Here is a 27,414-nt window from a genome sequence, read left to right as displayed (position 1 = left end):
TTTTTTTTTTTTGAGACGGAGTCTCGCTCTGTCGCCCGGGCTGGAGTGCAGTGGCCGGATCTCAGCTCACTGCAAGCTCTGCCTCATGGGTTTACGCCATTCTCCTGCCTCAGCCTCCCGAGTAGCTGGGACTACAGGCGTCCGCCACCTCGCCCGGCTAGTTTTTTGTATTTTTTTAGTAGAGACGGGGTTTCACAGTGTTAGCCAGGATGGTCTCGATCTCCTGACCTCATGATCCGCCCGTCTCGGCCTCCCAAAGTGCTGGGATTACAGGCTTGAGCCACCGCGCCCAGCAAGGGCTTCCTTTCTTTTATAGGAATTGAACACAGAGGAAGTTCAGTAAATGGTGCTAGTGGAACAATGGGGGTACCATAGTGAATATCAATACTGATGAGAGGGCTCCCAGGTGACCCTGCCAAAGTTGGGTGGGGAAAATTTTCCTCAAAGAGTTTCCTTAACTCTGTCCTTTTGCTCTAATTGCTGTGGACGTGCCAGGCAGCACAAAGTGGCTCCTGAGGGTGGTTCCTGCTGATGCTGGGTAAAGGTCCATTTATTGAGAGCTGGGTACTAACACAAAGTAAAACCTCCTCTGATTTCAAGCGTTAGTAAGGCTTATGTTGCTTGGAGGAGAAAAAGCTCGGAGTGGGGCACATGTGTGGAGGATGGAAGAGGAGAGGATGGGAGAAGTCAGAAGAGACACACCCCCCCAGTTGATTGATGACAGTTTCCCTGAACTTGGAACCCCTATAACAAATACATACTAAGCACTGCTTGTCACCCAGTGATGCCTTTATCCTTGAATTGCACTTTGATGTGTTTGATGTTAATTCCTTACTATCTACAGTAGTTCTAGATTGCTCTACCTTTTTTATTGTTATATGGTTTGTCCTTTGCTTATCTGTTTTATTAATTTTCAGAGTATAACTTCTTAGACTATATTTGTGAATAATACATTCTAAATTTAGTTCAGTGTCTACCTTAATTGCCCATTGCAAGCAATCACTGATAAAAACTTTTCTGGTTTTTTTTTTTTTTTTTTTGAGACAGAGTCTCACTCTGTCAGCCAGGATGGAATACAGTGGCGTGATCTCAGCTAACTGCAACCTCCCGGGTTCAAGCAATTCTCCTGCCTCAGCCTCCCGAGTAGCTGCAATTACAGGTGCACGCCACCATGCCCAGCTAATTTTTGTATTTTTAGTAGAAACAGGATTTCACCATGTTGGCCAGACTGGTCTCGAACTTCTGACCTCAGTTGATTCACCCACCTTGGCCTCCCAAAGGGCTGGAATTATAGGCGTGAGCCACCGCACCCAGCCTGATAAAAGTTCTTTGATGATGCTTTTTGATGACTGCAATTACAAAAATCAAAGGCTACTTCTTGGCTGGGTGTGCCCGGCCCTCCCACTTGCTTCTTTAAAGGCCTTCTAAGAGCTATTCTAAGCCTGGGGTCTTTTGTATTCCCATTCTCTTCAAGAAAAACACTCTGAGGGAGAAGATGAGAAGCAGAGTCCCAAAGTTGGTGAAGAATCACATAATGAGGGGCTGAAGTATCAGAAGACATAAAAGGATAGGCAAAAATAAACTCCAGGGCAACTAAATATCTAAAATTGTAAAAACAAAACAAAACAAAATACCAACCAACTTCAAAATTATCTGGTGCTCACTTCGACAGCACATATACTACAACTGGAACAATACAGAGATTAGCATGGACCCTGTACAAGGATGACACAAAAATTCATGAAGCATTCCATATTTAAAAAAAAAAAAATTTTTTTTTTTTTTAAAAGGCCGAGTACAGTGTTTCACACCTGTAATCCCAGCACTTTGGGAGGCTGAGGCAGGTGGATCACCTCAGTCCAGGAGTGTGAGACCAGCCTGGGCAACATGGTGAAACCCTGTCTCTACAAAAAATACAGAAATTAGCCAGGCATGGTGGCGCATGCCTGTAGTCCCAGTTACTTGGGAGGCTGAGGCAGGAGGACCGTTTGAGTCCAGGATGTGGAGGTTGCAGTGGGCTGAGATTGCACCATTGCAGTCCAGCTTGGGTGACAGAGTGAGACCTTGTCTCAAAAGCAACAACAACAAAATTATTTGAAAAAAATATATAGTATTTTTATAATCAACATAAAATTTTAACAATAAAATTATGAAAAAGCAGAAGTAAAAATTGACCATTTTGATTAAATTGACTATTACAAATATTTAAAACTACCATCTAAAAAACTTTTTTTTTTTTCTTTTTGAGACCAAGTCTCACTCTGTCACCCAGGCTGGAGTGCAGTGGCCCAATCACAGTTCACTGCAGCCTTGACCTCCTGGGCTCAGGTGATCCTCCCACCTCAGCCTCCCAAGTAGCTGGGACTACAGGCACATGCCACCACACCTGGCTAATTTTTTCCAAATTAAACTGACAATGATATTTGTTTCACATCTACAGGACTATCAATAATCTAAAATTCTGACCATTTTAAGTGTGGGTGAGGACGTGGAAAAATTAGGACTCTGATATCCTGTAAAACTGATACACCCACTTTGGAAAGCAACTTGATAATATCTACTCAAGTTGAAAATGCACGTTTTCTTTGATCTAGAAAGTCTACTTCCAGATAAATGCCTTAGAGCATGGTTTTTCAATCCATTAGTGAGTCATAAAATCAATGTAGTGAGTCATGTCCAGCATTTTACAAAAACGAAATAGGACAGAATGTAATGGACTAGGAAATAGAGTGCATATAGCAAGGGCAGGTATTATTTTGTAAAATTTTTATTTCATCTATGAACTGGGTCTTTTTTTTTTTTTTTTTTTGAGACGGAGTCTCGCTCTGTCGCCCAGGCTGGAGTGCAGTGGCCGGATCTCAGCTCACTGCAAGCTCCACCTCCCGGGCTTACGCCATTCTCCTGCCTCAGCCTCCCGAGTAGCTGGGACTACAGGCGCCCACCTCCTCGCCCGGCTAGTTTTTTTTTTTTTTGTATTTTTTTTTTTTTTTTTTTTTTTTTTTGAGACGGAGTCTCGCTGTCACCCAGGCTGGAGTACAGTGGCCGGATCTCAGCTCACTGCAAGCTCCGCCTCCCGGTTCACGCCATTCTCCTGCCTCAGCCTCCCGAGTAGCTGGGACTACAGGAGCCGGCCACCACGCCCGGCTAGGTTTTGTATTTTTTAGTAGAGACGGGGTTTCACCGTGTTAGCCAGGATGGTCTCGATCTCCTGACCTCGTGATCCGCCCGTCTCGGCCTCCCAAAGTGCTGGGATTACAGGCTTGAGCCACCGCGCCCGGCCTGAACTGGGTCTTAATATAAAACATATTTCCATAGTGGTTTCAAAAAAAACCTCTAAAAACATTCCTTAATAGAAACTCTCATCCATTAGCACTAGGAGACCTGTTGGAGGATATTCCCTGAAATGTAGTGTTTGTAATAATGAAACACTAAAAACAATGTAAATGTCGATCAGTAGCAAATGGATAAGCAAATTGGGGTGTATTCATGTAATGAAACACCATTCAGCAGGCTAAATGAATGAACTTGCTGAGCCAGTGGCTCATACCTGTAATCCCAGCACTTTGGGAGGCTGAGGTGTGTGGATCACCTGAGGTCAGGAGTTTGAGACCAGCCAGGTCAACATGGCAAAACCCTGTCTCTAATAAAAATACAAAAATTAGCCTGGTGTGGTGGCATGCGCCTGTAATCCCAGCTACCCAGGAGGCTGAGGCAGGAGAATCGCTTGAACCCGGGAGGTGGAGGCTGCAATGAGCGAAGATTGTGCCACTGCACTCCAGCCTGGGTGACAGAGCGAGACTCTGTCTTAAAAAATAATAATGGCAGGGCGCGGTGGCTCAAGCCTGTAATCCCAGCACTTTGGGAGGCCGAGACGGGCGGATCACGAGGTCAGGAGATCGAGTCCATCCTGGCTAACACGGTGAAACCCCGTCTCTACTAAAAAATACAAAAAACTAGCCGGGCGATGTGGCGGGTGCCTGTAGTCCCAGCTACGTGGGAGGCTGAGGCAGGAGAATGGTGTGAACCCGGGAGGCGGAGCTTGCAGTAAGCTGAGATCCGGCCACTGCACTCCAGCCTGGGCGGCAGAGCGAGACTCTGTCTCAAAAAAAAAAAAAATAATAATAATAATAATAATAATAATTTTAAAAATTAAGAAATTAAAATAAAATAAATCAATGAACTTAATCTAGATGAACAAATTATGAAAACAAAGTTAAGGAAACAAAACAAGATTCAGGAAAATAAGTGCCACACGAAACAAATTACATGAATTTTTAAAACATTAAGAAATACTGGCCGGACGCAGTGGCTCAAGCCTGTAATCCCAGCACTTTGGGAGGCCAAGACGGGCGGATCACAAGGTCAGGAGATCGAGACCATCCCGGCTAACACGGTGAAACCCCGTCTCTACTAAAAAATACAAAAAACTAGCCGGGCGAGGTGGTGGGCGCCTGTAGTCCCAGCTCCTCGGGAGGCTGAGGCAGGAGAATGGCGTAAACCCGGGAGGCGGAGCTTGCAGTGAGCGGAGATCCCGCCACTGCACTCCAGCCTGGGTGACAGAGCAAGACTCCGTCTCAAAAAAAAAAAAAAAAAAGAAATACTATATACCATATATATGTAAATGTTCATATGTATGGATATGTATGTGTGTATAGATGTATGTATGTATATATGTATGTGTGTGTAAATACATCATAGTCAAAGAATTAAAAGCAGACTAGGCCAGGTGCAGTGGTTCATGCTTGTAATCCCAGCACTTTGAGAGGCCTAGGCGGGCAGACCACTTGAGGTCAGGAGTTCGAGACCAGCCTGGCCAACATGGTGAAACCCCATCTCTACTAAAAATACAAAAATTAGCCAGGCATTGTGGCACGGGCCTGTAGTCCCAGCTACTCAGAGGGTGAGACAGGAAAATCGCTGAAACCCAGGAGGCGGAGGTTGCAGTGAGCTGAGATTACACCACTGCACTCCAGCCTAGGTGACAGAGTGAGATTCCGTCTCAAAAAATTAAAAAATTAAAAAATTAAAAATTGGCCGGGTGCGGTGGCTCAAGCCTGTAATCCCAGCACTTTGGGAGGCCGAGACGGGCGGATCACAAGGTCAGGAGATCGAGACCATCCTGGCTAACACGGTGAAACCCCGTCTCTACTAAAAACTACAAAAAACTAGCCGGGCGAGGTGGCGGCGCCTGTAGTCCCAGCTACTGGGGAGGCTGAGGCAGGAGAATGGCGTGAACGCGGGAGGCGGAGCTTGCAGTGAGCTGAGATCCGGCCACAGCACTCCAGCCTGGGTGACAGAGCGAGACTCCGTCTCAAAAAAAAAAAAAAAAAAAAAATTAAAAAATTAAGAAAAAAAAAGAAAGCAGGCTAATAAAAAAGCGATGCCTAAAGGGAAGGAGAAAGGGAGGAAAATAGGTATGATACTATTTATTCATTTTGGGTAGTGGCTACATAGATGAATGTTACAGTATTCTTTGTTATTATCCTTTTAAAACATTTTTAATACACAAAAAAGAAATAGGATTAAGTGGGTTTTTGGGAATTAGGTTTTACTCTTGCTCAGAGAGTATCATAAAAGTGTATTAACCATTGGTTATTAAAACCCTTGGCTAGGGCTGGGCGCGGTGGCTCATGCCTATAATCCCTGCACTTTGGGAGGCCAAGGCAGGTGGCTCACCTGAGGTCAGGAGTTCGAAACCAGCCTGACCAACATGATGAAACACCATCTCTACTAAAAATACAAAAAATTAGCTGGGTGTGGTGGTGGGCACCTGTAATCCCAGCTACTCAAGAGGCTGAGGCAGAAAAATTGCTTGAACCCAGAGGGCAGAAGTTGCAATGAGCCAAGATAGGATCACTGCACCCAGCCTAGGCAACAAGAGTGAAACTCTGTCTCAAACAAAACAAAACAAAACAAACAAACAAAAAAAAACCCTTGGCAGGGTTGGGCGCAGCGGCTCACGCCTGTAATCCCAGCACTTTGGGAGGCCGAGGCAGGTGGATCGCTTGAGGCTAAGAGTTCAATACCAGCCTGGGCAACATGGCGAAACCCTGTTTCTACTAAAACAAAATTAGCCAGTCGGGCATGGTGGTACATGACCTGTAGTCCTAGCTACTTGGGAGGCTGAGGCACCAGAATCACTTGAACTCAGGAGGCGCAGGTTGCAGTGAGCTGATATTCAGACACTGCACTCCAGCCTGAGCAACAGAGTGAGACGCTGTCTCAATAAATAAATAAAACCCTTGGCTGGGTTCAGTGTGGTTCATACCTGTAATCCTGGCAATTTGGGAGACTGAGGCAGGAGGATTGCTTGAGGCCAGGAGTTTGAGATTGACCTGGGCAACATAGTGAGGCCCTGTCTCTACAGAAAAATTAAAACTAACTTAAAAGAAAGTCCCTCTTTAAGGCTGGGCACAGTGGTTCACACCTGTAATCCTAGTCCTCTGGGAGGTCAAGGCGGAAGAATCCCTTGAGGCCAGGAGTTTAAGACCAGCCTGGGCAACATGGCAAGACCTCCTCTCTATAAACAGATTAAAATACAAACAAAAACTCTTTCATTCTGGTATTTTCCGCCCAGTCCCTTGCGAAGAATAACTGTCCTGAATAAACTTGTCAAATTTAGTGAATTAGTAACTAAAAGTGGCAAATCACTGCAGTTATTACCTCTGATACAAGAAACTTTACCTTTCCCTAAGGTTTCATTCTTCCATATCTTTGTACATATTGTTCCTTCTTTCTTCCTAGAAATGATAATCCCAGTGATACATGGGTTTGGGGGCTCCAATCTAGTGCCATTTATTCCCACTACTTGTCTCCCAAGCAATCTCCAACTGACTCTCCTTCAAATCTCAACCTACTTCAAATCTGACTTTTCTTCACCTGGAAGCACCACTACTGCCACCACCATCAGAATGTATAAATATACAGCCGGGCACAGTGGCTCACACCTGTAATCCCAGCTACTCGAGAGGCTGAGGCAGGGAGAAGTGCTTGAACCCAGGAGGCAGAGGTTGCAGTGAGCCGAGATCACGCCATTGCACTCCAGCCTGGGTGACAGAACGAGACTCCATCTAAAAAAAAAAAAGAATTTATGAATTTACTACTCCTTCAACTTTTTTTTTTTTTTTCTGGAGGAGTGAAGTGGTGCAATCTCGGCTCACTATAATCTCCACCTCCTGGGTTCAAGCGATCCTCCCACCTCAGCCTCTAGGGTAGCTGGGATTATGGGCAAGCACCACCACGCCTGGCTAATTTTTGTATTTTTGGTAGAGACGGGGTTTCACCATGTTGGTCAGGCTGGTCTCGAACTCCTGACCTCAAAAGATCTTCCCGCCTTGGACTCCCAAAGTGCTGAGATTACAGGTGTGAACTACTGCACTCAGCTCAGTTGCACATTTTAATATGTGAGGCAATGCCTTATGTATCCCAAGGAGAAGAACTAAAAGATAGTTTTTGGTCAACCTTATATGAAGTAGTCAGATGTCTACTTGAAACACCTCGGGAGGCTGAGGCAGGAGAATGGTGGGAATCCGGGAGGCGGAGCTTGCAGTGAGCTGAGATCTGGCCACTGCACTCCAGCCCGGCGACAGAGCGAGACTCCGTCTCAAAAAAAAAAAAAAGAAAAAAAAAAAAAAAGAAACACCTACTTAGTGGAAAATGTAAGTCTAATATTATTTAGTAACACATTTTTAATCACATATAAAACATTTATTTAGAAAGGCTTTTTCAAATTTTAATTTATTCAAATCATCAATGTCATCATCATTCCAGCCACTTTTTTTTTTTTTTTTTTGAGACGGAGTCTCGCTCTGTCGCCCAGGCTGGAGTGCGGTGGCCGGATCTCAGCTCACTGCAAGCTCCGCCTCCCGGGTTTACGCCATTCTCCTGCCTCAGCCTCCCGAGTAGCTGGGACTACAGGCGCCCGCCAACTCGCCCGGCTAGCTTTTTTTGTATTTTTTTTTTTTTAGTAGAGACGGGGTTTCACCGTATTAGCCAGGATGGTCTCGATCTCCTGACCTCGTGATCTGCCCGTCTCGGCCTCCCAAAGTGCTGGGATTACAGGCTTGAGCCACCGTGCCCGGCCCCCTCAAGCCACTTTTATTGTTAATTAGCCCAATTTGCAGAGCAAGACATCCTTCCATATACCTAAGTTGAGGACAGTTTTTTTTTTTTTAAGTTCATGCTATGTTTGTATGTTCTTGGCTTATACAATATAATTTCTGTTTGTTTGTTTGTTTTTGAGATGGAGTTTTGCTCTTGCCCAGGCTGGAGTGCAATGGCGCAATCTTGGCTCACTGCAACCTCCGCCTCCCGGGTACAAGTGATTCTCCTGCCTCAGCCTCCCAAGTAGCTGGGATTACAGGCATGCACCACCACACCTGGCTAATTTTGTATTTTTAGTAGAGACGGGGGTTTCTCCATGTTGGTCAGGCTGGTCCCGAACTCCTGACCTCAGGTGATCAACTCGCTTCAGCCTCCCAAAGTGCTGAGATTACAGGCATGAGCCATCGCACCCAGCGTGTTGTTTTTTGGGTTTTATTGAAATGGATTCTGGGTCTGTCACTCAGGCTGGAGTGCAGTGGTGCGATCTCAGCTCACTGCAACCTCTGTCTCCTGGGTTAAAGCGATTCTCCTGCTTCAGCCTATCGAGTAGCCGGGATTACAGGTGCCCGCCACCTCACCCAGCTAATTTTTGTATTTTTAGTAGAGATGGGGTTTCACCATATTGGCCAGGCTGTCTCGATCCACCTGCCTTGGCTTTTCAAAGTGCTGGTATTACAGCATGATCCACTGTGCCTAACCCTTTCTGGGTTTTTGTTTTGTTGAGATGGACTCTTCCTCTGTCACCCAGTCTGGAGTACAGTGGTGTGATCTCGGCTCACTGCAACCTCAGCCTCCCGAGTAGCTGGAATTACAGGCATGTGCCACCACGTCCAGCTAATTTTTGTATTTTTGGTAGAGACGTGGTTTCACTATCTTGCCCAGGCTGGTTTTGAACTCCTGACCTAAAGTGCTCATCCTCCTCAGCCTCCCAAAGTGCGCTTGGCCATATTCATTTAATAAATATTTAATGAGCCCCCCTTGTATGCCAGGGACTGGAATACAGTGAGCTTAGACTCCTGTGGGGTAGATAGCCATGAAATGTATAATGACACAGTTAATTAATTATGATCATGTTAAGTACAATGAAAAATAAATATAGCTAGCTACAAAGTGAGTAACAGGAACCTCAGTCTGTGGGGTTAAGAGTTTCCTGTAACAGAGCTGTTTATATACAGTGCAGCACTAAATCATATGCCCAGCCTGCCTGGGTTCAAATTCTGACTCAATCTTGAGCAGATTATTGAACCTCATTTTCCTCATGTGTAAAGTGGAGATAGGTCTGGCTTAGTGCCTCACATCTATGTGAACCCAAAGTATCTGAGACAGGTCTCAATTTAGAAAGTTTATTTTGCCAAGGTTAAGGACATGCCTGTGACACAGCCTCAGGAGGTCCTGATGACATGTGCCCAAGGTGGTTGTGGCACAGCTTGGTTTTTCTTTCTCTTTTTTTTTTTTTTTGAGACGGAGTTTCGCTCTTGTTACCCAGGCTGGAGTGCAATGGCGTGATCTCGGCTCACTGCAACCTCCACCTCCTGGGTTCAAGCAATTTTCCTGTCTCAGCCTCCTGAGTAGCTGGGATTACAGGCGCATGTCACCGTGCCCAGCTAATTTTTGTAATTTTTTCTTTTCTTTTTGAGATGGAGTTCCACTCTTGTTGCCCAGGCTGGAGTGCAGTGACGCAATCTCAGCTCACTACAACCTCCCCCTCCTGGGTTCAAGCGATTCTCCTGCCTCAGCCTCCTGAGTAGCTGGGATTACAGGCATGTGCCACCAAGCCTGGCTAATTTTGTATTTTTAGTAGAGATGGGGTTTCTCCATGTTGGTCAGGCTGGTCTTGAACTCCTGACCTCAGGTGATTCACTTGCCTTGGCCTCCCAAAGTGCTGGGATTACAGGCGTGGGCTACTGCCCCCGGCCTAAGTTTTGTATTTTTAGTAGAGATGGGGTTTCATCATATTGGTCAGGCTGGTCTCGAACTCCTGACCTCAGGTGATTCACCTGTCTCAGCCTCCCAAAGTGCTGGGATCACAGGTGTGAGCCACCGTGCCTGGCCCACAGCTTATTTTTTGTTGTTGTTGTCTGTTTTGTTTTTTGAGACACAGTCTCGCTCTGTTGCCCAGGCCGGAGTGTGGTGGTGCAATCTCGGCTCACTGCAACTTCCTCCTCCCAGGATGAAGTGATTCTCCTGCCTCAGCCTCCTGAGTAGCTGGGATTACAGGCACGTGCTGCCACGCATGGCTAATTTTTTCGTATTTTTAGTAGAGACGGGGTTTCACCACGTTGGCCAGGATACTCTTGATCTCCTGACCCAGTGATTCGGCCGCCTCAGCCTCCCAAAGTGCTGGGATTATAGGTGTGAGCCAGGGCACCCAGCCAGAAACCTGAAAGGTTTGTTTTTTGGTTTTTGGTTTTTTTTTTTGAGACGGAGTCTCGCTCCATTGGCAGGTTGGAGTGCAGTGGCATGATCTCGGCTCACTGCAACCTCTGCATCCCGGATTCAAGCAATTCTCCTGCCTCAGGCTCCCGAGTAGCTGGGACTACAGGTGTGTGCCATCACCCCCAGCTAATTTTTGTATTTTCAGTACAGACGGGGTTTCAGGATGTTGGCCAGGATGGTTTCAATCTCTTGACCTCGTGATCCGCCTGCCTCGGCCGCCCAAAGTGCTGGGATTACAGGGGTGAGCCACCGCGCCTGGCCACCTGAAAGGTTTTATAAAGAGAAATGACAACCTTATATTTGCAATTTTTTTTTTTTTTTTGAGACGGAGTCTTGCTCTGCCACCCAGGCTGGAGTGCAGTGGCCGGATCTCAGCTCACTGCAAGCTCCGCCTCCCGGGTTTACGCCATTCTCCTGCCTCAGCCTCCCGAGTAGCTGGGACTACAGGCGCCCGCCTCGTCGCCCGGCTAGTTTTTTGTATTTTTAAGTAGAGACAGGGTTTCACCGTATTAGCCAGGATGGTCTCGATCTCCTGACCTCGTGATCCGCCCGTCTTGGCCTCCCAAAGTGCTGGGATTACAGGCTTGAGCCACCGCGCCCGGCCTATATTTGCAATTTTAAAAGCTCTCTCTGGCTACATACAACATGGAGAACTGATTGGAGGGAAGACAAAACACATGGCAGGGAAACCAGTAAAGAGGCTGCTGTAGAAGTCGGGACCACAGGCTTGCAGCTTAGCCTAGGGTGGCGGCAGGGAAGACAGAAGGAAGCTGGCTGATTGAAGAACAGCTAGAAGGTAGAGCCAACAAGACGCATGTGTGTGTGTGTGTGTGCACATGTGTGTGCACGTGTGTGTACAGGGACAAAGGGGGAAGAGGACTAAACATTAAATAAACATCTCAGGAAAGGGCTGGGTGCAGTGGCTCATGTCTGTAATCCCAGCACTTTAGGAGATCAAGGCAGGTGAATTGCTTGAGTCCAGGAGTTCAAGATCAGCCTGGCTAACATGGCAAATCTCTATCTCTACTAAAAATACAAAAATTAGCTGGGCGTGGTGGCATGCGCCTGTAATCCCAGCTCCTTGGGAGGCTGAGTTGAGAGGGCCACCTGAGCCCAGGAGATCAAGGCTGCAGTGAGCCATGATGGGGCCACTGTACTCCAGTCTGGGCGACACAGCAAGACCCTGAGAAAGAAGAAAGGAAAGAAAGAAAGAAAAAGACAGGGAGGGAGGGAGGAAGAAGGAAGGGAGGGAGGAAGAAGGAAGGGAGGGAGGGAGGGAGGGAGGGAGGGAAGGAAGGAAGTTAGTTAGTTAGAGGAATGACCTGTGTTCCTGCCACATTCTTTCATTGCATGAAATGCCCTCCCCTCTACTCCATCCTTTCAGACACAGTTCTTTCCTATTTTATCCACAAAACTCTGATTTTGTCTCTTTCTTTCCAAGACAGTTTCAGAATTTTAGAGCTGAACATTCTTGAGTAGTTGACATGACTCAGTAGCTACCTGAAGATGGCTGGGCACGGTGGCTCACACCTGCAATTCCAGCACTTTGCGAGGCTGAGGTGGGCAGATCACCTGAGGTCAGGAGTTTGAGACCAGCCTGGCCAACATAGTGAAACCCCGTCTCTACTAAGAATACAAAAATTGGGCTGGACGTGGTGGCTCACACCTGTAATCCTAGCACTTTGGGAGGCCGAGGCAGGCGGATCACAAGGTCAGGAGATCAAGACCATCCTGGCTAACATGGTGAAACCCCATTTCTACTAAAAATACAAAAAATTAGCCAGGCATGGTGGCAGGCACCTGTAGTCCCAGCTACTCCAGAGACTGAGGCAGGAGAATGGCGTGAACCCGGGAGGTGGAGGTTGCAGTGAGCCAAGATCACGCCACTGCACTTCAGCCTGGGCTGGAGAGCAAGACTCTATCTCAGAAAAAAAAAAATACAAAAGTTGTCTGGGCATGGTGGCGGGTGCCTGTAAACCCAGCTACTTGGGAGGCTGAGGCAGAAGAACCACTTGAATCCGGGAGATGGAGGTTGCAGTGAGCTGAAACTGAGACTCTGTACTCGAGCCTGGGCGACAGAGTGAGACTCTGTTTCAAAACAAACAAACAAAAAAAACACTACCTGAATATGGAGACTATGTCCTAGTTAATTAGTTAACTTTTTTTGGGGGGGACAGTCTCACTCTGTTGCCCAGGCTGGAGTAGAGTGGTATGATCTTGGCTCACCTCAACCTCCGCCTCCCAGGTTAAAGCGATTCTCCTGCCTCAGCCTCCCGAGTAGCTGGGATTACAGGCGCCCACCACCACACCCGGCTAATTTTTGTATTCTTAGTAGAGACGAGGTTTCACCATGTTGCCCAGGCTGGTCTTGAACTCCTGACCTCGGGTGATCCACCAGCTTCGGCCTCCCAAAGTGCTGGGATTGCAGGCGTGAGCCACGGCTGTAACAGATAGAAAGATAGTCAACTTTCTATCCCGTCCACCCCATCTACCCAACACTTGTGAAGATTCAGGGCCATCTTTTAAAACTTTTCCTCTGACTGCACAAGTGGTACAGTCATTAATAACCTGTGCTAATATAAAGCTCTGTGACCCATAAAGCAGTATACATATGTGGGAGCTTTCACAGCTGCATTATCTTTGGATCCTCACAGAAGTCTTACAAAATAGGTACTATTATAAGGGAAATAAACTCAGAGCCAAAGTGACATATCCAAGGTAACATTCACTAAAACAAATGTCAATGCCAAGATTGAACCTATAACCAGGGAACCCACATGGGATGCTCTACCACCTTCCATAAAAATAAATATTCATATATATCCAGGAGGACTGTTAACTCTTGGAGGCAGTTACGTACCACTTCTGGGAATCCTTCCTAGTTTCAAGTATTAATTTAGTCAAACATATTTACTGAGCACCTACTATGTGCTATGTATGGCACCTAGTGTTGGAGGTGCAGCAAGGAACAAGGCAGAGACGATATCCTCATTCTAGTTCAGGGAGCTGTCAAACAAGGACACAAATATATAAACACTGTAAGTGATAGATGCTATAAAGAAAATACAAGGCCGGGTGCAGTGGCTCACGCCTGTAATCCCAGTACTTTGGGAAGCCAAGGTTGGCGGATCACTTGAGGCCAGGAGTTCAAGCCCAGCCTGATCAAAATAGTAAGACCCCCGTCTCTACTAGAAATACAAAAATTAGCCATGCGTGGTGCCACGCGCCTGTAATCCCAGATACACGGGAGGCTGAGGTGGGAGAATCGCTTCAACCCGGGAGGCGGAGGCTGCAGTGAGCCGAGATCGCGCCACTGCACTCCAGCCTGGGCAATAGAGCAAAACTCCGTCTCAAAAACACAAAACGAAACAAAAAAGAGTAACATGAGAATAAGTGTGAAACGTGTCCTTTTTGCCGGCACTATGTCAGATTGGGTGATCACAGAAATCCTCTGAGAAAAGTAACATTTAAGTTGAGACAGAGCTTGGTCTTCGGTAGGTGCTTAACGAAAACCATTTTCCCACAAACAGTTCTGGAAACGACAAATAAAGGAAAAAGTGTACTTAGTCCGCACAGGGGCCGCTCCCAGGCCTCCAACCTTCGCCACCAGACTGTGACTGGAAAGTGGACAGTTCCGGCCTATCCACGCCGCCACCATTAGAGCGTGCCGCGGGTCATCCACGCCACCAGGAGGCGCCATGGCCTAGGCACTGGGAAACTGAAATCTGGTACCTAACAGTCGAGGCACAGACGCCCCGGGTCTAGGCAGAAGACAAGGGCGGCGCTGGGAAGCCCTGAGACCCTAGGGAATCGTGGAGGGTCACTGGGCCCTTCAAGGAGAGGGTATCCTCCGTATCCTCCGCATCGCAAACCCACACCAGTGGCATAAGAACTCTCTCCCTCTGGGACACCCTGTTTCCGGCGCCTTTAAACCGGGAAGTACTGCTGTGTCCAATCCTGACCCTCCTTCCGCACTTAGTCTCTGAGTACTTCCCTTTCCTGGCTTGTGCTGGAGCCAAGCAGGCTATGGCTACCAATCAGCGCTCAGAAAAGACGCATGCGTCTTTGAACGAACGCGGCGTACAAGTTAACTTTGACCCAAAGACAACCTCTTCTCTCTCGCCTCTCTTGCTGTGAAGATGGCGCTCTCCAGGGTGTGCTGGGCTCGGTCGGCTGTGTGGGGCTCGGTAGTCACCCCTGGACATTTTTTCACCCGGAGGCTGCAACTTGGTCGCTCTGGCCTGGCTTGGGGGGCCCCTCGGTGAGGGTCCTGTAGCAAGGAAAGCATTTTTGACGTTCAGGTTCTTTCAGTGTCTCAACCTTGCTTGCATTCTGTCTCTCAATTCTCAGAGTTCCACGCCTTGGCCCTGGAATTTTTATTCTTCTGCTCAGGATTCAAACTCCAACCCCCACTAGTGACCTGGCTTCCTGACCCTCTACTCTCAGTGCCCCATATTGTCTGCTCTCCTCGCGTGTTCTGAGCTCATCTTTCAGCCTCATTTTTTCGGCTCAGGTTTTACCGCTACTATCTTGATTCCACCTCTCTCTGATTTAGCCTGCAGTTCAAATTGTCCCACAGGCATTGCATTCTCTCCAGAGTCATGCCCTGAGTTCCTTTCCTGCCTGGCCTTTGCCTGATTTGTGTGTCACAGTCTGAATGCCTATCTCTTCTTGACCCCAAGACCTTCCTTGGATTTCAGAAGTGTCAAGCTTGGGATACATTCTCCGAGACTCCTGCTTTACATTAGGGACTCAAGGCGTGAGGGAGCTTCTAGGACTGGTTCCCAGATAGTCTCTTTGATCTTCCTTGTAGGTCTTCAAAGCTTCACCTTTCTCCAAAGGCAGATGTGAAGAACTTGATGTCTTACGTGGTAACCAAGACAAAAGCGATTAATGGGAAATACCATCGTTTCTTGGGTCGTCATTTCCCCCGCTTCTATGTCCTGTACACAATCTTCATGAAAGGTAAAAACGAAACTACATAGAAATTCCTAAATCAGCTCTTGGGCAGGGTCAAAGAGTTAGCATAAATAAGATCATTTGCAGGTTCTGCTATGGGGATGTGAGCCGAGATATCTTATATTTCATAAATGACGGTGCCTTAAGCTAATTCTTATAAATTAGCACTTCTTGAAAATGTTTCTAGAAAGATGTTGTGAGAAACAACTTATGACAGCAACATGAGGGAGGGAGAATATAGGTATGTTCTCGTACTTTCTTAACCACACACCTGGCTATAGTAAAAAAATTTTGTCCTGCACAGGGCAGGGATCTGTGGCTGTACAGACCTGCTCTGTGATTTATCAGTTGACTTACCCATAGGAAAATGAGGTCTAACCCTTGTTACGAATCTATATTAGGTAGTATGTTGTAGTGGCAGTAGCACTTCATAATACTTGGTTTCTAAATGTTTTGGTTCAAATCAGAGATCCTTAGTTACTAGGAGATGATATGTATCGTGTCAAGTGTCGACTCTGGAGCCAGATTGCCTGATTGAAATCCCCGTTCATCACTGTGTAATTGGACTAATTGATTAATCTCTCCTCGGTTTTCTTATGTGTAAAATGGGAGTCATGGAACCTACCTATTTATCACATGGTTGTGATGATTTTATTTTTTATTTTTTTATTTTTTTATTTATTTATTTATTTATTTTTTTGAGACGGAGTCTCGCTCTGCCGCCCAGGCTGGAGTACAGTGGCCGGATCTCAGCTCACTGCAAGCTCCGCCTCCTGGGTTCACGCCATTCTCCTGCCTCAGCCTCCTGAGTAGCTGGGACTATAGGCGCCCGCCACCGCGCCCGGCTAATTTTTTGTATTTTTAGTAGAGACGGGGTTTCACTGTGGTCTCGATCTCCTGACCTTGTGATCCGCCCGCCTCGGCCTCCCAAAGTGCTGGGATTACAGGCGTGAGCCACCGCGCCCGGCGTGATGATTTTAAAAATTGATACATGTAAAGTATGTAGAACAGGTCCTGATCCCTAGTAAGTGCCAAATAAATGTTAGGTTATTTTCATCTAAATGTTAGGTATCAATATTATAGGTTGGTGCAAAATAATCGAGGCTTTTGTCTTTCAGTGGCAAAAACCACAATTGCTTTTGCACCAAACCTATAGTATGCTCTATGCTTTTATCATAACACTATAATAAACTACATTGCCAAATCTGAACATTATCATAATTACTACTAGCTTCATGGACTTGAAAAATTACTTATCCTTAATCTGTAAAGTAGAGATAAAATTGGCTGCTTTTTCTGTTCTTGTGTAGATGAATAGGATCAAATGAGAAAAAGGGATGAAAGCATTTGTGTTTGTTTTTAAACCTTTTATTATTATTATTATTATTTTTGAGAGTCTCACCCTGTCACCCAGGCTGGAGTGCAATGGCACGATCTCGGTTCACTGCAACCTTGCCTCCTAGGTTCAAGCAATTCTCCTGCCTCAGCCTCCCAAGTAGCTGGGAATACAGGCAGCTGCCACCACACCTGGCTAATTTTTGTATTTTTAGTAGAGACGGGGTTTCATCATATTGGCCAGGCTGGTCTCAAACTCCTGACTGCGTGATCCGCCTGTCTTGGCCTCCTGAAGTGCTGGGATTACAGGCGTGAGCCACCGCGCCCGGCCAACTATTATGGAAATTTTTAAACATACACAAAGGTAGAGAGAATAGTGTAACGAACTTCCATGTATTCACCTCACTTCATTATCATAACTCATGGCTGCTAATCTTCGTTTATATACTTGCCTTATGTATTATTTTGAGGACAATCGCTACATCATATAATGACATGTAAATCATTGATAAATATGAAAGCTTTTAAAAAATAGATGCAAGAGGCCGGGCGCGGTGGCTCATGCCTGTAATCCCAGCACGTTGGGAGGCCGAGGTGGGCAGATCACCTGAGGTCGGGAGTTTGAGACCAGCCTGACCAACGTGGAGAAACCCTGTCTCTACTAAAAATACAAAAAATTAGCCGGGCGTGGTGGCACATGCCTGTAATCCCAGCTACTAGGGAGGCTGAGGCAGGAGAATTGCTTGAACCTGGGAGGCAGAGGTTGCCGTGAACCGAGATCGTGCCATTGCACTCCAGCCTGGGCAACAAGAGCGAAACTTCGTCTCAAAGAAAAAAAAAATCGATGCAAGAATTTTCATAGAATGAAGATTTAAAATGTAATCATAAAAATATATTGAACTAAACTACTTTTAAAAGTGTTCCAGGCCGGGCACGGTGGCTCACGCCTGTAATCCCAGCACTTTGGGAGGCCAAGGCAGGCAGATCATGAGGTCAGGAATTTGAGACCATCCTGGCCAACATGGTGAAACCCTGTCTCTACTAAAAATACAAAAATTAGCCAGGTATGGTGACAGGCACCTATAATCCCTGCTACTCGGGAGACTGAGGCAGGAGAATTGCTTGAACTCAGGAGGTGGAGGTTGCAGTGAGCCGAGATTGCACCACTGTACTCCAGCCTGGGTGACAGAGCAAGACTCCATCTCAAAAAAAAAAAAAAAAGGTGTTCCAGGCCGGGCGCAGTGACTCACATCTGTAATCCCTGCACTTTGGGAGGCCAAGGTGGGTGGATCACTTGAGGTCAGGAGTTCGAGACCAGCCTGTCCACATGGTGAAACCCCATCTCTACTAAAAATGCAAAAATTAGCCAGGCGTGGTGGCACACACCTGTAATCCCAACTACTTGGGAAGCTGAGGCAGGAGAATTGCATAAACCTGGGAGGTGGAGGTTGCAGTGAGCCAAAATCGCATCACTGCACTCCAGCCTGGGCAACAGAGTGAGATTCCATCTCAAAAAAAAAAGAAAAAAAAAAGTTCCAGAAAGGTGGCTGGGGAATACGTAGGGTTAATTTAGCAAGACCTTTTGAAGTTAGGGAGCTTGATTTTTCAAAAGGAGTGACCAATGAAACAGAAGAGGGAGACCATCCCATAGCAGATTATAGAAGCCAAACTTAGCTAGAAGAGAGGCGATGTGCTAGGGGAGAAAAGGTTGAGAAAAGAGATTCGGGTTGACCTCAAGAGTTTCAAGTTACCTAGTTTAAAGCTTTGAGTATTGTTGGGGAGGGGCGAGAGTGTTTGCATGTGATTGAACATGGGCTAGGAAGCTGTGGTTAAGATTTAAACTGGGATAACATCACACTCTGTCCTCTACTTTAATGAGGCAGGATTGCAGATGTTATGGGCTGATGCCAAAAAGGCTAGAAGAATAAAGACAAATATGTGGAAGCACAATATAAAGTTTCATCAACTTCCATACCGGGAGATGGAGCATTTGAGACAGGTATGGGCCAGGGGCAGATACCCAGAAGTTCATGGTGAGGTAATTATATTTAATCAAGATCTCAAGGTTTTTTCTTTCATTTGTTGTTCACCACTGATCAAGCTTTTATCCTTTGCCATGAGAACAAAATACTGAACTGAATGAGGTATCAGATCATTTGTAAGAATTGGGTTCATCCAGAGTTGTAGCCCTCCATAGCAAGAGCTCCACAGAATTTCTGGCACACTTTCTGAATGAAAGTTGTACACACTAAAATCTAATTAGTTTCTGAACATATAAAAGTCTGCAAGGGGGCCAGGTGTGGTGGCTAACGCCTGTAATCCCAGCACTTTGGGAGGCTGAGGCGGGCAGATCACGAGGTCGGGAGTTCAAGACCAGCCTGGCCAACATGGTGAAACCCTGTCTCTACTAAAAGTACAAAAATTAGCTGGGTGTGGTGGCGGGCACCTGTAATCCCAGCTACTCGGGAGGCTGAGGCAGGAGAATTGTTTGAACCTTGAAGGTGGAGATTGCAGTGAGCCAAGATCACGCCATTGCACTCCAGCCTGGGCGACAGGGCAAGACTCTGTCTCAAAAAAAACAAAAGTCCTCAAGGGCAGTCAGGCACGGTGGCTCATGCCTGTAATCACAGCATTTTGAGAGACTGAGGTGGGCAGATCACCTGAGGTCAGGAGTTTGAGACCAGCCTGGCCAACATGGTGAAACCCCGTCTCTACTAAAAATACAAAAATTAGCTGGGCATGGTGGCGGGCGTCTGTAGGCCCAGCTACTCAGGAGGCTGAGGCAGAAGAATTGCTTGAACCTGGGAGGCGGAGGTTGCAGTGAGCAAAGATCGTGCCATTGTAATCCAGCCTGGGTGATAAGAGCAAAACTCCATCTCAAAAAAAAAAAAAAAAAAAAGGTCTGCAAGGATCCAAAGGGCAGCATGAAAGCAGTATTTGGTAGTGACTTGATGGGTCATTTTGAAGCTGAGAGTAAAAATCTAGGACCCATTCCGCAGATCAGGAAGAGTTCACTGAAGGATTTGGTATAATGTCAGGCTCTGTACTAGACATTATTTGGGATACAAACATAGATAAGTCAGAGGTTTTGTCCTCAAGGAACTAACTATCCAGAAGTAAATAGAAATAAAGTTGGGGACCACATGCAGTGACTCGTGCCTGTCATCCTAGCACTTTGGGAGGCCAAGGCGGACAGATTGCTGGAGGTCAGGAGATTGATACCAGCTTGTCCAACGTGGTGAAATGCTGTCTCGACTAAAAATACAAAAGTTAGCCTGGAGTGGTGCTCATGCCTATAATCCCAGCTACTCAGCTGACTGAGACAGGAGGATCACTTGAACCCAGGAGGCAGAGGTTGCAGTGAGCTGGGATCACACCACTGCCCTCCAGCCTGGGTGACAGAGCAAGACTCCATCTCAAAAAGAAAAAGAAATAAATTTGGTCCTTTTTCTGGGCTGTAATAGAAGTTTACTGTACAGTGGGGTGGAGGGATTGTCTATTGTATTAACAACTTATTTGGGTTAAAACTGCATCTGTGTTTATTTCTGCTTAGTTCCGCCAAGACGTCACCAAGTGTCTTTTCCTAGGTATTATTTCCATTCCACCTTTTGCCAACTACCTGGTCTTCTTGCTAATGTGAGTACAGACTTCCATCTCCCCAACATCTTGAAGATGTATCAATTTTTAAAAATTAATAATTACTTTAAACAGAACTTTTCATTACAGAAGCTAGGTAGAGGTTATCAAACTTCTGCTCCAATCTTCTCATTATTCCAAGGTTCATAAAAGCCACTTAGAAAGACCTTGGTTACTGGAACACATCACATCTAGAAGTGTAGGTGGCCTAGACTCTCCCTATCTCTTAGCTGCCCTGAGTCATGTGAAATAAGATAGTGACCTTCTCCATCATCCCTAGAGGCAACAACTCAATCCCCGAGAGAGAGCACTTTTAGACTAATTTCTTTAGGAAAAAAAGTATATTTTGTATTCTGATAACATATTTTTATTACTTCATATCCAAAAATGACATTTCTAAACTGTGATCTTGCATGTCATTCATTATCTATTGCTGTATAACAAATAACCTCAAAGCTTAATAGCATAAAACAATAGTATAAATCATTTTCATGATTTTGTAGGTCCAGAATTAGGGCAGTGCTCAGGTGGGCGGTTGATTTCTCTCTTCTATGTAGGGTTGACAGAGGTCCCTTAGTGATATTAGCTGCTGAATGGACTAGTCTGGAAGGTGCAAGATCACTCTTTTTTTTTTTTTTTTTTTTTTTTGAGACGGAGTCTCGCTCTGTCGCCTGGGCTGGAGTGCAGTGGCCGGATCTCAGCTCACTGCAAGCTCCGCCTCCCGGGTTTACGCCATTCTCCTGCCTCAGCCTCCCGAGTATCTGGGACTACAGGCGCCCGCCACCTCGCCCGGCTAGTTTTTTTTGTATTTTTTAGTAGAGACGGGGTTTCACCGTGTTAGCCAGGATGGTCTCGATCTCCTGACCTCGTGATCCGCCCGTCTCGGCCTCCCAAAGTGCTGGGATTACAGGCTTGAGCCACCGCGCCCGGCCAAGATCACTCTTATGTCTGGTGCCCTGGCAGGGATGGCTGTGTTAGCCAGTTCTGGTTGAACTGTCAGCCAGAGTGCCCAGATGTGGCTTCTTCAGTATGACAGTCTCAGCATAGTGGGACTTCTAACTTGGGAGCTCAGGGCTCCAAGAGTGAGGGGTGCTAGTCAGTAAGAATCTATATGACTTTATAACCTTGTCTTGAAGGTCACATAGACTCACTGCTGCTCTGTCCTATTGATTGAATCAGTCACCTAGAATGAAAAAAGGGGAGGATGTAGACCTCAGCTCTCCATAAGATGAGTGCCAGAGAAATTGAGGTCATGTTTTAAAACCACCAAACATGTAGATAAATGAATTAAAAAACAAATCGTGGCCAAGTGCACGCCTGTAATCCCAGTACTTTGGGAGGCTGAGGCGAGCAGATAATTAGGTCAGGAGATTGAGACCTTCCTGGCTAACACAGTGAAACCCCATCTCTACTAAAAATACAAAATACAAAATATTAGCTGGGCGTGGTGGCACACGCTTGTAATCCCAGCTACTCGGGAGGCTGAGGCAGTAGAATCGCTTGAACCCAGGAGGCAGAGGTTGCAGTGAGCCGAGATTGCACCACTGCAGTCCAGCTTGGGTGACAGAGCAAGACTCTGTCTCAAAACAACAACAACAGATCGATTGCCTTTTACATACTGTGTCCACATAAGGACTGTGCTATAGTTAGATTGTCAACATCACATATAGTGTCCAGGTCAGTCTGCAACTCTGTCCAAAGTATGCTCTTCACATGTGTTAGTTCAAAAGGAGTCATTATGTCTGATTGCTGCATGGCAGGCTATTCTGCTAGTCCTTCCTTTCACATCACATTTCAGTAATGTTGCTTGAAATTGTGCTTCATTGTATCTTATAAACTTTGGTCTGAGAATCACTTAAGAAAAGAACTGACTGTGGTGGCTCTCACCAGTAATCCCGGCATTTTGGGAGACTGAGGCAGGAAGATTGCTTGAGGCTAGGAGTTCGAGACCACCCTGGGCAATATAGCAAGACCTCATCTCTGCAGAAAAATTAGAAACTTAGCCGGGCATGGTGGCCTGTGCCTGTGGTCCCAGCTACTCAGTAGGCTGTGGTGGGACGATTGCTTGAGCCTAGGAGGTTGAGTCTGCAGTGAGCTGTGATCATGCCACTGCACTCTAGCCTGGGTGACAGGGGACCCTGTCTTTAAAAAAAAAAAAATTAAAAAAGAAAAAGAACACTGAGGTAGGGAAAGAATGTCTTCATCTCTTCTTCCTAGTATTCATGTCTACCAAATGCTTTCTTTGGCTTCCTCTGAAAGAAGCCAGTTTCAGCAAGTGAGTTTGTGATTCTTTCTCCTTTCAGGTACCTGTTTCCCAGGCAACTACTGATCAGGCATTTCTGGACCCCAAAACAACAAACTGATTTCTTAGATATCTATCATGCTTTCCGGAAGCAATCCCACCCAGAAATTATTAGTTATTTAGAAAAGGTCATCCCTCTCATTTCTGATGCAGGACTCCGGTGGCATCTGACAGATCTGTGCACCAAGGTATTCCTGCAGTTAACCCTTCCTACAAATGTGGAATCTTGTTAGATTCAGTGTGCACTAAAACTAGGTGAGAGGGGTAGTTAGGACTTTCCTAACATCTACCAATCTCTTACCTCTTCCAAGATACAGCGTGGTACCCACCCAGCAATACATGATATCTTGGCTTTGAGAGAGTGTTTCTCTAACCATCCTCTGGGCGTGAACCAACTCCAGGCTTTGCACGTGGTGAGCACTTTGAGGGCTTCTCTTTTCCATAGCATCACCATGTTTCAGATGTTTGCTTGAGCTCATACTATTTGCCTTTCCCCTCCTATGTGGTTGTGTTACAGAAAGCCTTGAGCCGGGCCATGCTTCTCACATCTTACCTGCCTCCTCCCTTGTTGAGACATCGTTTGAAGACTCGTACAACTGTGATTCACCAACTGGACAAGGCTTTGGCAAAGCTGGGGATTGGCCAGCTGACTGCTCAGGAAGTAAAATCGGTAAGAGCTTGATTGCAACATCAACCCTCAACCCTTGGTGTGCTTTCGAGCCTACGGCAGGCCAGAGATTTACAGGGGCTCCTTGTCTTGTTTGTTACGTGGAACCCAACTTCTTTTTTTTTTTTTTGAGACAGAGTCTTGCTCTGTCACCCGGGCTGGAGTGCAGTGGCCGGATCTCAGCTCACTGCAAGCTCCGCCTCCCGGGTTCATGCCATTCTCCTGCCTCAGCCTCCCGAGTAGCTGGGACTACAGGCGCCCACTACCTCGCCCGGCTAGTTTTTTGTATTTTAGTAGAGACGGGGTTTCACAGTGTTAGCCAGGATGGTCTCGATCTCCTGACCTCGTGATCTGCCCGTCTCGGCCTCCCAAAGTGCTGGGATTACAGGCTTGAGCCACCGCACCTGGCCGGAACCCAACTTCTTATTCTCTCACTTCATTTATCTATTTGTGATTTATTTTTATTTATTTATTTATTTATTTATTTTGAGACAAGGTCTCATTCTGTTGTCCAGGCTAAATAGAGTACAGTGGCACAGTCTTGGCCCACTGCAACCTCTGCCTCCCGGTTCAAGTGATCCTCCCACTTCAGCCTCCGAAGTAGCTGGATTACAGGTGTGTGCCACCACACCCAGCAATTTTTTTGTATTTTTAGTAGAGATGGTTTCACCATGTTTGCCAGACTGGTCTTAAACCCCTGGCCTCAAGTGATCCATCCACCCAAAGTGCTGAGACTACAGATACGAGCTACTGCACCCAACCTGTTTATTTATTTTTCAGTAGAGATGGGGTCTCACTATGTTGACCAAGCTGGTCTTGAACTCCTAGCCTCAAGCAATCCTCCCATCTTGGCCTCCCAAAGTGCTGGGAATACAGCCGTGAACCACTGTGCCCGACCTTTTTAAAAATTACTTTTTAATTAGTCAGGAGTGGTGGCACATGCCTGTAATCCCAGCTACTTGGGAGGCTGAGACATGAGAATTGTTTGAACCCAGGAGGTGGATTGCAGTGAGCCAAGATCGCACTGGGTGACAGAGTAAGACTCTGTCTCAAAAAAAACCCCCCAAAAAAATAAAATTATTTTTTATTTTTGTAGAGACAGGGTCTCACTGTGTTGCCCAGGCTGGTCTTGAACTCCTGGGCTCAAGTGATCCTCCTGCCTTAGCCATTCAAAGTGTTGGGATTACAGGCATGAGGCACTGCACCCAGCTTCTTATCTCATTTCTGTGTCTTTTTTCTCAATAAACTTAGCTAGGGGGAAGGAGTTGCCCACAGTAATTTTGGTTTGTATTTCTTCTAGCACTTCGGAAAGCAAGGATACTGCAGTTTAGACCTACTATTTTAGATTATATAGGACTCTTTGCTTGTCATCTTGTCCATCACTAGTTTTCAAATTGCCATGAGGAAAGGCTTCTTGTGGGAATAAGATTGTAACTTTTTTTTTTTTTTTTTTTTTTGAGACAGAGTCTCGCTCTGTTGCCCAGGCTGGAGTGCAATCGCATGATCTTGGCTCACTGCAGCCTCCGCCTCCCAGGTTGCAGTGATTCTCCTGCCTCAGCCTCCCAAGTAGCTGGGACTATAGGTGCGCACCACCACGCCTGGCTAATTTTTGTATTTTTTTTTTTTTTTTTTTTTTTTTTTTGAGACGGAGTCTTGTTCTGTCGCCCAGGCTGGAGTGCAGTGGCTGGATCTCAGCTCACTGCAACCTCCGCCTCCCGGGTTCACGCCATTCTCCTGCCTCAGCCTCCTGAGTAGCTGGGACTACAGGCGCCCGCCACCTCACCCGGCTAATTTTTTGTATTTTTAGTAGAGACGGGGTTTCACCGTGTTAGCCAGGATGGTCTCGATCTCCTGACCTCGTGATCCGCCCGTCTCGGCCTCCCAGAGTGCTGGGATTACAGGCTTGAGCCACCGCGCCTGGCCAATTTTTGTATTTTTTAGTAGAGACGGGGTTTCACCATATTGGCCAGGCTGGTCTCAAGCTCCTGACCTTGTGATCTGCCTACCTCGGCCTCCCAAAGTGCCGGGATTACAGGCATGAGCCACCGTGCCCGGTGAGATTGTAACTTATTTAAAGGAGATTTAGGATTGTTTGTGGATTTCCATTTCCTTGGCATAATCACTCTGATTATTAAGGACCATTTCTCTTCTGAGCGGTATAGGCTTGTTATCTCCGTGGCCTGAATTCTACACATATTGGTGAAGATAGGTGTCGAACTTGGCTGGGAGAATGGCTACAGATTTCCTGCAGCCTGAAAGGTAAAACACATTTCTGTGGTTATACCAGTAAAATCTAAGCCACTTTTATAATTTTGAGGTCATTTTGAAGTTAATTATGGAGTACTGTGAGACATACTGATTGAAAGGGCACAAACTCACATGGCTGCTGCATGCCTGGCAGGTAATGAAGTAGGCCGTAAGACGAGGGAGTAGTGGGGATGTGGGAACATAAGAGTGAATGCATGCTAGTGTGAATCCATTTTCCAACCTTGGCACTTTCTTGTGGGGGGATATCCTGTGCTTTTTTTTTTGAGACAGAGTTTTACTCTTGTTGCCCAGGCTGGAATGCAATGGTGCGATCTCAGCTCACTGTAACCTCTGCCTCCTGGGTTCAAGTGATTCTCCTGTCTCAACCTCCCGAGTAGCTGGGATTACAGGCATGCATCACCACGCCCGGCTAATTTCGTATTTTTTTTTTTTCTTTTTCTTTTTTTTTTTTTTTGAGACGGAGTCTTGCTCTGTCGCCCAGGCTGGAGTGCAGTGGCCGGATCTCAGCTCACTGCAAGCTCCGCCTCCCGGGTTCACGCCATTCTCCTGCCTCAGCCTCCCGAGTAGCTGGGACTATAGGCGCCCGCCGCCTTGCCCGGCTAGTTTTTTTGTATTTTTTAGTAGAGATGGGGTTTCACCATGTTAGCCAGGATAGTCTCGATCTCCTGACCTCGTGATCCACCCGTCTCGGCCTCCCGAAGTGCTGGGATTACAGGCTTGAGCCACCGCGCCCGGCCTTTCGTATTTTTTTTTAGTAGAGACTGGGATTCTCCATGTTGGTCAGGCTAGTCTCAAACTCCTGACCTCAGGTGATCCGCTGGCCTCGGCCTCCCAAAGTGTTGGGATTACTGGCGTGAGCCACCATGCCTGGTGTATCCTGTTCTTACAGGTATTTATTATAGCAGTATCCCTAGCCTCTCTCCACTAGATGCCAGTAGCACCCCTTCACCCGCAGCTGTCACAACCAAAAATGTCTCCAGACATTGCCAAATGTCCTGGGGATGGGGAGGAGAGAGGCAGGATTGTCCCTGTTGAGAAGTACTGGTCTAAAGGCATTCAAACTCAAAACAAAAACAGTCTACTGACCAAACACAAAGCATATGAGGGTATGTATTGGGCTTATTGGCTCCTTGTTTAGGCTAGGTCTTGATGTGGTCTGGGCCTTTGGATGTTAGGGTAGGCCTACTAATCTTGAAGCTGAAAAATGTCCGTAGAGCAGCAACTTCTACTAGAACAATCCCAAGGTGACTGGTATTTAGTACTATTACCATCTCTGAATTTTCTTTTTTTTTTTTTTTTTTTTGAGGCGGAGTCTCGCTCTGTCGCCCAGACTGGAGTGCAGTGGCCAGATCTCAGCTCACTGCAAGCTCCGCCTCCTGGGTTTCCGCCATTCTCCTGCCTCAGCCTCCCAAGTAGCTGGGACTACAGGCGCCCGCCACCTCGCCCGGCTAGTTTTTGTATTTTTAGTAGAGACGGGGTTTCACCGTATTAGCCAGGATGGTCTCGATCTCCTGACCTCGTGATCCGCCCTTCTCGGCCTCCCAAAGTGCTGGGATTACAGGCTTGAGCCACCGCGCCCGGCCCCCATCTCTGAATTTTCTACTGCAGTCACATGAGAAATAGAGGATGAATTGATACAAATATATAGTAGAAGGAAAGGAAGGCATGCGTACAGGGGCTGAAACAAAGAAGGGGAACTTTGAGAAAA

The 27,414-nt window shown here is 46.6% G+C and overlaps 1 protein-coding gene and 1 non-coding gene across 16 annotated transcripts in view; both read left to right on the top strand.

Moving 5' to 3' along the window:
* The first annotated feature begins 1,656 nt into the window (after positions 1 to 1,656).
* On the top strand, positions 1,657 to 1,760 carry LOC117091143. The gene has a single exon (XR_004440265.1). It is a non-coding gene; the product is annotated as a U6 spliceosomal RNA (small nuclear RNA).
* A 12,797-nt stretch (positions 1,761 to 14,557) lies between these two features.
* The window catches only part of LETMD1 (LETM1 domain containing 1), a 23,157-nt gene continuing 10,300 nt past the window's right edge, over positions 14,558 to 27,414 (top strand). For 2 of the 15 annotated variants that reach the window (XM_033222064.1, XM_033222063.1), the window contains exons 1-8: positions 14,631 to 14,800; positions 15,353 to 15,504; positions 18,717 to 18,832; positions 20,387 to 20,469; positions 22,773 to 22,959; positions 23,083 to 23,184; positions 23,289 to 23,441; positions 25,601 to 25,697. In XM_033222064.1, the coding sequence (XP_033077955.1) occupies positions 14,679 to 14,800; positions 15,353 to 15,504; positions 18,717 to 18,832; positions 20,387 to 20,469; positions 22,773 to 22,959; positions 23,083 to 23,184; positions 23,289 to 23,441; positions 25,601 to 25,697 (1,012 nt within the window). In that variant the 5' untranslated portion in view covers positions 14,631 to 14,678. Of the gene's footprint in view, positions 14,841 to 15,352; positions 15,505 to 18,716; positions 18,833 to 20,386; positions 20,470 to 22,772; positions 22,960 to 23,082; positions 23,185 to 23,288; positions 23,442 to 25,600; positions 25,698 to 27,414 lie in introns of all 15 variants that reach the window. The other 13 variants (XM_033222067.1, XM_033222073.1, XM_033222068.1 and 10 more) reach the window with 13 other exon arrangements.

This window comes from Trachypithecus francoisi, unplaced genomic scaffold (assembly GCF_009764315.1).
Source record: "Trachypithecus francoisi isolate TF-2019V2 unplaced genomic scaffold, Tfra_2.0 Lachesis_group11, whole genome shotgun sequence".
Classification (NCBI taxonomy): domain Eukaryota; kingdom Metazoa; phylum Chordata; class Mammalia; order Primates; family Cercopithecidae; genus Trachypithecus; species Trachypithecus francoisi.
Note: the sequence above shows the minus strand (reverse complement) of the source record. Positions and strands in the feature narration are given on the sequence as shown.